This window comes from Sinocyclocheilus grahami, unplaced genomic scaffold (assembly GCF_001515645.1).
Source record: "Sinocyclocheilus grahami isolate Dianchi unplaced genomic scaffold, SAMN03320097.WGS_v1.1 scaffold31.1, whole genome shotgun sequence".
Classification (NCBI taxonomy): Eukaryota; Metazoa; Chordata; class Actinopteri; order Cypriniformes; family Cyprinidae; genus Sinocyclocheilus; species Sinocyclocheilus grahami.
Genome location: NW_015505210.1, coordinates 892179 through 903128, shown reverse-complemented (window position 1 = coordinate 903128; position 10950 = coordinate 892179). Strand labels below are relative to the sequence as shown.

At 36.1% G+C, this 10950-nt stretch overlaps 1 protein-coding gene across 1 annotated transcript in view; it reads right to left on the bottom strand.

The window, feature by feature from the left end:
• The window catches only part of LOC107575757 (calcium-dependent secretion activator 2-like), a 100040-nt gene extending 90035 nt beyond the window's left edge, over nucleotides 1–10005 (bottom strand). Inside the window, exons 1-2 of the mRNA XM_016262093.1 lie at nucleotides 9696–10005; nucleotides 9336–9457 (exon numbers count right to left, since the gene is read on the bottom strand). Of these exons, the coding sequence (XP_016117579.1) occupies nucleotides 9336–9457; nucleotides 9696–9893 (320 nt within the window). The 5' untranslated portion in view covers nucleotides 9894–10005. The remainder of the gene's footprint in view (nucleotides 1–9335; nucleotides 9458–9695) is intronic.
• Nucleotides 10006–10950: the final 945 nt, after the last annotated feature.

Genomic DNA, 10950 nt, shown 5'->3' with positions numbered 1-10950 from the left:
TTTTTTTTTAAGAATTATTAAACACTATTTATAAAGCTCAAATTAAACGAACAAAACGTCTTGTTTTATATTTATATTTCGGTCTCAAAATTAATCTATAGCCTATGTAACTACTTGAGGGGTGGGCTGAAGTTTGAAGCCTTACTCTTAAAGCAAGAAAATTAAACAAAAGCTACAGTATATGACTCAAAAAAAAAAAAAAAAAGGTTCCAAAAGTAAAACATAAAAACAAATTTTGACTCCAAACAAGAATTCAGTTTTGGTTCAAAAACAAGCCAATAAAACATGACTTGACTCCAAAAACAAGACCAAAAAAAAAAATTTCACTCCAAAAAAACAAGACATGACTACAAACACAAGACTTAAAACTTGACTTGACTTCAAGACAAAAGACATAAAAAAACCATTTTGACTTCAAAAGAAAGACTTCACTCTAAAAGCATGAGCTAAAATGCAGCTTGGCTTCAAAAACAAGCCTTTAAAACATGACTTGACTCTAAAAGCACTTCAAGGACATAAAAACATATTCTGACTAAAAAAAAACACAAAAAAAACAAGAATTGAATACAAAAGCAAAACTAAAACATGACCTGACTTCAAAAACAAGGCTTAAAACTCAACTCTGACTCCAAAAGCAAGACAAAAAAAACAACACATTTTTTACTCCCCTCCACCCAAAAAAGATGTAAAAACACAACTTGAGTCAAAAAAAACAAATTCTGACTCCAAAAACAAAACTTTAAAACATGGCTTGACTCTAAAAACATGACTTAAAAACAAATATTGACTCTAAAAGCAAGTCTGTCAGGGAAGTTGGTAAAGCATGACTGAGTCGATTTTATGTATAGCATGCTTGCATATCAGTCTGTCAGTGTACGTCTACGTGTGAGTTTCTGAGATAGGATCACTACAAAAAAATTTTTTATAATTATGATATATATTTATATATATATATATATAGAGAGAGAGAGAGAGCTGAGTAAACACAGCAACATAATCAAATTAACTCTCTCTCTCTCAAGCGGGCCAACAGTTGCTTGTGGCAAATTGACTGTAGGAGTCGGCTACCACATCTAATTCAGTTCTTCTGCTTTCTAAAGCAATAAACCCCCCAGACTGTGTTTTGAATGTCATATGGCAAGCCAAGCATGTTTCCTCTATAGTATAAGCACTAAAACGAGGTAACTGTACAGTATGTACACTTGGTTGAGCTGATAACATATGAGATCTGTACAAACTGATGAAAAAGGTACATGCTTCAGCAGAACAAAAGCTGGAACCAATGAATCTCTTGAATCGATTTAATCAATAAATTCCTTAATCCCGATTCAGCACACAGACACACTCGCACATCTTTTAACAGCTAGTCTAGACTGTGTCTACAACAAACACTGAATCACAATGCTGAATCACTGTCTGGTTATACCTTCTTTGGTGTCTGAGCCTCTGTGTGAATCCTGGCTAGGTGTCCATCAGCCTTATGATGTTACTAAGGAGGTGTGCAATATCTGAAGATCCGATAGCATTTCCATTCATCTCAATGGGCTTTAGTCAGAATACAAGACATCAATGGAGAAAGATGCTCTTTGCAGCCATAGTTACAGGATCTACCAGCAGGGGGACTCATGGTAACCAGCCAAACCTTGATCCCTTGAGGTCGACACACCAAACTGACAATGAAGAACTAGTGGTGACGAAAGCCGACTGTGTTGTCACCTCGCATGTGCCTGGGCTAAAAATTCACGCTTGAACACACTGCAAAGACTAGAGGCAAAACACGTTTTACACCTGCATGAGAGGAAATACCGGTCTATAGCAGCAGGTGGCAATAGTCTATATTCGTTATTCAAAAAGAGAAACCAAAATCAGGACTGCGGAACTACAAACCGCAAACAAAGCAGGACTTTCTTACCATTTCTTACTATCTTTCAAGAGCAAGTGTTTTGTGTTTACCGCATTGAACTCCCCACAAGAAAAAGATTGGGGATGTACATGCTGTGGTACAGTGGAAAAAAAATAATTTTAACTACTGATTCTTTGCAGCCTAATCCTTTGGAAGTGAAAATAAAATGAATTTACTTTCACAGCGTAGGACACAGTGTCTTCACATGATGTTTACCACACGAAAAAGCTACAGTGTTTGAGGGCGGGTCAAGTTGTTTGCGGCCGGCCAACATAGAACGGTTGGAATTGAGGGAAAGATGAATGCGGCCAAGTACAGGGTTATCCTGGACGAAAACTTTCTCCAGAGTGCTCAGGACCTCAGACTGGGCCGAAGGTTTATCTTCCAACAAGACAATGACCCTAAGCACACAGCTAAAATAATGAAGGAGTGGCTTCACAACAACTCTGTGACTGTTCTTGAATGGCCCAGCCAGAGCTCTGACTTAAACCCAATTGAGCATCTCTGGATAGACCTAAAAATGGCTGTCCACCAACGTTTACTATCCAACCTGACAGAACTGGAGAGGCTCTGCAAGGAGGAATGGCAGAGGATCCCCAAGTCCAGGTGTGAAAAACTTGTTGCATCTTTCCCAAAAAGACTCATGGCTGTATTAGATCAAAAGGGTGCTTCTACTAAATACTGAGCAAAGGGTCTGAATACTTAGGACCATGTGATATTTCAGTTTTTCTTTTTTAATAAATCTGCAAAAATGTCAACAATTCTGTGTTTTTCTGTCGATATGGGGTGCTGTGTGTACATTGAGGAAAAAAAATTAACTTAAATGATTTTAGCAAATGGCTGCAATTTAACAGAGTGAAAAATGTAAGGGGGTCTGAATACTTTCCGTACCCACTGTAGGAGACAATAACTTTATTTATTGTGCACTTTCGGCTTTACAACTTTGCAGATAATTTACATTCACATACAGCTACAAACTGCATGATAAGCATAATGGACCTTTTTCACATTTCCGGGTTTCTCAGCTGCAGAAGTCGTCATAGTTGGGTTAACTTGAAGAGCAGTGAATGGGAGAGTACCACAAATATATTTTTTGCATTTCCATTTGCTCAAATAGCAAAAGAAAAACTTTTACGATAGTGTTTTTGTGACTTTCAATAAAAGGAAAAAATTGAGAGAGACTGATAACGGCAGTCAGAAGAGAGAACAATGTCAAATTTACCGTCCCTCCCATAGACGCTGCATTAGAAACACCCTCGTATTAGCGTTAACTGTTTTTTTGTAATTTGATGCAAAGGTGATATAATATAAAGAATAGTGTTATAAATGTACATACATTTAAAAATAAATACAAACATGAAAAACTTTCGAGGATTTACGATGCTGATGAGTCACAGAGGTAAAACTGTCCATCATACACTAAATGAATGAGGATCACACACTACCAGACTTTCAAGTTGTTCCGATCACAACAAAGTCACGCACAAACGTGCATCTTGTTGCTAGGACACGTGTGGCAAATCGGCTCAAAATATCAAACATGTTTGATATCCTCTGACTGTATTGAATTATCGTCTGAAGCTAAAAAAAAAAAATCAGAGTCCGTGACCATCATACTCTATGCAATTTTCTATTAAATCTATCAACTCAAATCAGCAGAATGACTCTGAATCTACGTCATCAGTTTTCAGAGCTTTTCTCAGTATTATTCATGAGAACGTATTCTTATGATCCAATCACTGTGCTGTATTATGCATGAGGTCGTATTACAGCAGAGAAAATAAAATCTCATGAAAGAGCTTCCGCGCTGTCAGTTCACCACTGTAAACATGACCGTGAACATATTTCATCTTCTCTTGTGCTCCAAACATGAACCAGCACCGTGTATGCGTACGTATCATGTCGTCTTCAAATGAAATATGCGTAAATAAGGGCACTGATACAGCGGTGTGTCAGATCATGAACGCGATGACACAACAAATTATTGTGATACACAGCAAACAATGATATAGACCGAAAATCCAAAGAAGTGATGCGTGTCATTTGTTAAGACACTTTAGTACTGGTAAATGTGAAAATATTACAACTTTTAAATGTTCCTTCTTCATTTTTCATACAGACCAATATCTCTGCTGATTTGCTCATTTTTAAATAATTAATCAAAACATTTCTATTTGATTTGTTCATGAGAGTTGTTAGTAGTCTCTAATGATAAGATTTCTTGAGAGTTCGTTGTCATTATTATTATATTTTTAAAATACATCAAGTTGGCCCCTATCTCCGTTGTTGTTTATTTTCTCTCGTTTTCTGCTCATATTTTAATATTCATTTGTCTGTATAATGTGTGTTGTAGGTCTGTGTTTCATTGGTTGTTTTGTCCCCTCTTCCCACCCTCTACACTCCCACTTTTCCACAGCTTTGCATGCCTGTTTCTGGAGTCTTTTTCAATTCTAAAGTGTGAAAGACCAGTGCTGAAACAGGGGTTTCATAACACTTTAAACTTAGTTGAACAACTCTAAATATAAACAAAAAACATATAAATGTTAACAGAAGCCTCAGACCACGAGCATCGGAATAAATTGAATAAAACAGCAGATTGACTGAATTGCATCAATAAGCTCATGTTTCACCTGACAAACTTTAGACATATGATAATGTTGACATTTACACTTGTTTACATTTCAAGAGAGAGAACATTATGTGAACAAATGACTTGCGGATCTTCAACACAAACCCGATCTAAACAGCACACCTCTTGTGTGCATCGCTCTGTGTTGTGCATGCCAAATAACATCAATCCTAATAAATAAATGCCATTTCTTTTGTTTTCTTTTTTGCTGCTTTTTTATTGCGCCTTAATCATTTAAAATGGGGTTTCTGAATGTCACTTACATATAAAAATACAGATTAAATTTTTTCATGATTTGCCAAGTATTATATTTCAATGGAAACTTATTTTTACCATTAGTTACATGAGGCACACAACAACATCATTGAGGGTATTGAAGATATTTATGGAGAGGTTACAACCTTCATGTTACACTCTGCCTTAAGAACTAACAGTGCAACCAAATTAAGTACAGAGTTAGTAACAAACAAGCTAGTAGCTACTAAGCCCCTAGGTGTGAACTTCACGTCCCAATTAAACAACTTACTTATGAACGGCTGGTGCAACCCTACCCAACACTGAATTTCAGCTACAGCTGTTGCCAGTGACACAGCCAGAAAAGATCCTTCAGTCTTCACTCTGACTGACATTGTCTAGAGCCCAAAGCTGCCTTGGGGAGCTTCACCAGTGGATGTATATTTTGGGAGGTCTGTGGATGTTACTGGGATAAAACTGACTTCTCACCACCTAGAGGCTGTCCGAACCCCCCAAAACAAGTAGGGAGGACTATTTATTAAGCAAACTGTTACCAAGGCAACAAAACAACAGAGCTTAGCATCTAATAAAAATCAGTTCAATGATGCAATACCTTATTCACATTTAAAAGGATTTTCTAAATTTACTCATATTTGTTTGCAACATGTTCATGTCGACAGAACCAGGCACTGACATTATTTGGGAATTATTTTATTTCATCTAAGAGTACTTCTGCAAGGAAAAACGAAGCAGCATTCCAAGTATTTAAAAAAGAAAAGAAAATGGGTTTCATTATGCTTTCATTTGCAGGTAATGTGCACAAAGCCAATAAAAGACTTATAAAAAATGGCTAACGCCTTACTATAATGCTTTGCTGCCTTCTCTGTAACCACATTTCCAGGAAATGACATCACTGGCCAGATTAAAGCGTAATTTTAATTTAATTCTAACATAACGCAATCACATATGTCTGACATATATTCGATAGGAGCTTTCACTTGCCATACTCATTACATCGAAGAAGTGGTCATATAAAAAAAAAAATTTAAATAATAAATAAATGATATTTTACCTCCTTTATAATTTTAGTCAATATTGCAATTTAGTTTTACATGATTAAAAATGTATTTTACACAATTTTGAGAAATTTTTCAGTATGTTTTCCATGATAGGCCGCTTTAACAAAAATGGTCACATGCACGAATCTTGGGATCCGCAAGATCTGGTTCCTCTGTGCTAATTAACATCATACTGTGAGGTCAAATGAGAGCATTATCGGATTGCACCACATGATTTCCAGCAGGTGACGGCACAATAAACACACTGAAACCATCTCACATGCCACTGATTCACCTTGACGAGATTACAAGTGACATTTCAATCTCGAGTGTCTGCTGGAGAGAAATGGGAATAATAGCTGTCTTAGAAATGTAATAGAAGAGGGAAAAAACCCACAACAATTGGCATCCTTACACAATACAAAGTTGCCAATACCATGCAAGGTTGTAGTTAAAGGGGTCCAATTATGCTCTTTTACAAAGTCTTGATTTTGTTTTGGGGGTGTACTAGAACATGCTCTCATGCTTGGTGGTTCGAAAAACGCATTATTTTTTATTTAATTTATTAACAAACGCTGTAGTCCAAACGAGCCGTTCGTTGTAGTTATTGAAAAGGGATTTTTTCAAAACGAAATATCTCCCTTTGGAGTGAACTTTGAGATTTGTAACTTTCTAGATCTTTTTTATGCCCAAACATACACACTGACTAAAATTTAAAAAGTGAAAAAGCATAATAGGACCCCTTTAAGAAATGTATTACAGAGGCCATAACAGGAGGAAGCAAATTGTCCCTGATCTTTGAGTACTATCATCTGTTTGTGTACAATGAAATCATACTGTAACTTTCACAAAAACAATCCAGTCCACAAGGTGCCTGTACTGAAACTGTTGGAGGCAAGATTGATTTAGGAGCTCTCAGAGAAAAAGAGACGGAATCCTGCATTTACCTGGTCAAAGGAGCAATCAGTTCAAGTCAGCAATCAAAGTGCAGCTATTGAAAACAACTGCTTCTATAAATATCCCATAACTTCACAACTACTCCACAAACAACAAATATAAAACCTAATCCAGTGTTTCCCACCCGCGGTGCCGCAGCACCCTGGGGTGCCATCTGTCGAGAGCAGGAGTGCAGTGTAAAAAATCCTTTTTTATTATTTTTAAATTGCTAAAATGTTTAAAAAAGCATCTATTATATAATATCCATTTCTGAAGTCACCAATAATTAGAGATGAAAAAATTAGAAAATTAGTTCACCGCTCAGGTTTCACTTTCACGTGGTGTGACGCTCTGCGTATTATCCACTCTACGCGTGTTAATGATCACATCGAAGTTAGAAATTCAAATATTGTGACAAAATTAATTTTGTAGGGTGCCACAAGTTTGTTAAAATTTCCAAAGGGTGCCGCGACTAAAAAACACTGGGAAACACTGACCTAATCAACTAAAACCAATACAATGAAATCCAAAAATGTGAGTGAGAAGTATTAATTGTCTATGTGTTGACTGGAATAACTAATCCACGCTCAGGTAAACAATGTTACAAATCATATACAATCCAGTTTCTTCTAGGTTGTGTCTCATTCAGCTCCTTGTTAGTTAGTACACTGGCGAGGGAGTCAACAATTTCTAGGGCTGTCCAATGGTCAGAATTATTTGTTTCCTACTAATTCCCAGAATGCACCTTAAAGGGGTCACATATAGGACCTACAATAATGTACAGTATTTGAAAAATAATGTTTATTTCAAAAAAACATTAAAGCATGTCAGCATATTCGGTTACACCAAATAAACAAAATAATGATCTTTAAAAAAGCATCATATGACCCCTTTAAACAGTAAACATCAACTATATCCACTAGCGGAAATGTTTTTTGGTTTGCATCTTTGCTGAAATTTCTCTAACGTGACTGCATCCATAGTTAAGTAGGGAGCACGAGACACATTCCTAATCAACACATGCAGAAAACCTCCACAAATGCGATTCTAGATGACTGCGATTCCAATTATTACATTTCCAAGCTCACTGTCTACTTAATAAATATTATAACTTTGACATGCTAGTCAGTTCAGGTCAGATGCATCATTAGTGCAGATATGCTATGGACTCAAAGAGACCCAGAGATTCATTTAACATTACAAAACACACTGCAGCCAATGATGACCGCTTCACATTTTTCCGTGAAATGATTTTAGCAAATGGCTGCAATATCACAAAGAGTGAAAAATTTAAGGGGGTCTGAATACTTTCCGTACCCACTGTATAGAGTGTCATTCTGGGTTCAGCCACATTTGCACTTCAGAGCTGCGCAGCTGGCATATTTTCAATGTGTCTGCAGTGTCAAAACAAGTCACTACGCTAATGGGGAGCTGATGAGATAAGAGCAAATTCATGCTCAAGTTCTGAAGATAAAAAGCAAGTGTGAGTTGTTCCCAACAGATTAAAATAGAGTAGTGACCTTAAAAAGGTTAAAGAGATTGGCACGTTGCGTACATATCTAAATAAAAAATATTACTGTATAGGAAATGCTTTTAATTAAAAACATAACTGAACATGCTGTTAACCTACAGTGACATTCACATATATGCTATTTTTAAGAAATGTAGGAACATTTTGTAGAATAAAATATTCTATATAAAGATGTCATCTATTAAACAAGTTCACCAGGGAGAGCCTTTACCAGACTCTAATGTGTGGTTTCAACCTTTTTCCACTTCAGAGCAAAAATAAAACAGTTAATGGTGAAATAAAGTTCATAAATAAAATAAGAAATAAAGAAATACATCTCACATTGTGACATTTACAAGATTTAAAAATACAATTATCAGAAATAATGCCACAACTATGCCACTATGAGATATAAAGCTGTCCATCTTCATGTAGTCTTGTTTTTGACCTTTATTTTTCATTTATGGTATAATACTGGATATGATATTGGATTTTTGACTCTTTTTTTGACCTTGCATGACCCTGTTTGAGGATTGACCTTTGGATTTGCTAACCTTACCTTCCAGTTTACCTTAATTTAAAAAGTTAGAAGTTTTGAAACTCAGGTTGGTAAGATTTTTTTATTTATTATTTTTTTTAAAGACATTTACTTGACCAAAAATATAGTACAAAAACCATATATTATGAAATATGATTACAATTTGAAATGACTAATTTTCTATATGAATATAGTGTCAAATGTTATTTATTTCTGTGAAGTTGAATTTTCAGCATCATTACTCCAGTCTTTTTGTGAAAACCATAATATTAATTTTTTTCTTTCATAATTCTTTGATGAATGGAAAGTTCACAAGAACCGCATTTATTTGAAATAGAATTTGATTGTAACATTATAAAAGTCTATTCTGTCACATTTGATCAATTTAATGTGTCCTTGCTGAATAAAAGTATTATTAAATCAAATCTTACAGGCCCCAACCTTTTTGAACGGTAGTGTGTGTATATAACACCAGTATATATCATGTTAAGGGCTCTTATTCGTATCGTTGTGATCACTATACTCACTGTGGTCTGGAGGCCTCGGCTTGATCCGTCTGGAGCTTCTCTCCTCCCTCCACCTCCATGGTGCAGTACACGATCCGGTTAGGAGCAACGGATTTCAGCCCCTGCACCTCAATGATCACAATCTGAGCAAAAGGCACAAGACCACATGATTAGACTTCCCATGACATTTGAAAAGCATCCAAAGAGCGACAATTTAGATTTCTTATTTTTGTGGAAGTGCTTTTTGACAACTAGCTGTTTAAACAGCCCACTGACTAATCTATTTTAAAATCAAATGTAATTTTGAAAATCTGAATTATGTTTTTTTTATTCAACCATTCAAATGCTTTGTGCAAAGATGGCATCTTTCTAAATATCTACCTCCAGAGAAAACGTCAGCACTACGTCAGATTTGGAGAGAGGCAAGTCGTTCTCATCGCCGATATCCAGGAAGCTGTTCATGGGTGTGAGTTTGGGCTTGATTTTGGGCTTGAAGTCTTTGGCCACAGGCTGGCTCTCCAGGTTAGCCATCAGCAGGTTAACGGATGACCTGAGCTCCTCCACGTACATCAGCTCCATGTCTTTGGAAATAAACTTTGGAAACTTCCTCTCCTATCAGACGCAGCAGGAAACAGGATGAACACTGACTTTCAGGTACCCGTACAGTTGATTCAACCTTACAGTTAGTCAAAAATGTATTACATTTTTGACATATATTAATACTAAAATTGATATTTTATGTGGGAAAATGTGTTTTTTTTAAAGGGGTCCTATTATGCTTTTTCACTTTTTTAATTTTAGTCAGTGTGTAGTGTGTATGTTTGGCCATTAAAAAGATCTAGAAAGTTACAAACCTCAAAGTCCATCCCAAAGAGAGATATTTAGTTTTTTTAAAATCCCTTTTCAAGAACTACAATGAACGGCTCGTTTGGACTACAGCGTTTGTTTGATATCACAAAGCGGCTCATTAGAATATCATTACAAATAATTCCCGCCTACAGAAATTCGAATGGTTGGGGGGTGGGGAGGGGCGAGGTTGTGGTTAGAACGCTTGGTTGAGTGAGTGCTTCAGACGAGACGACGACGAAGAAGTGCTGCTGCAGAGTTTTTATATATAATCAAATCTTCGGCATGTCTAGAACAGCGGTTCTCAATTCCAGTCCCCCGCTCTGCACATTTTGTATGTTTCTCTTATTGTTTCATACGTTTGTTATATTTGACTGTAAGTGCCCTGCGAAGTGGACATTGCCGGATATTCCTCCATTATTCCTTTTTGAAGGGAGTGTATATGTTCCATACAAAGGGCATTTAAGTGTGCGAGACGTGAATTTAAATTGTATTTATTTACAGAGGTATATTATGTCCCACTTCACGCTTCTCTAGTAAGTTTCGTTTGTGTGTGAAGTAGGGATGCAACGATTATAGATTTTGTTGGTACGATTATTGTCTGAGGAATAATCACGGTTTTACGATTATGACGATTATTATGCATTTATTCACTTCCCAACATTACTAATGTATAAAATCACATGAACACTCTTTAGATATTAAAGTGTTATTTATTGCTGGCTTTTGAAACAGAAATAACACAGTAACCAACAATACAGCAAAAAATTATAATAAACAAAAGACAAAC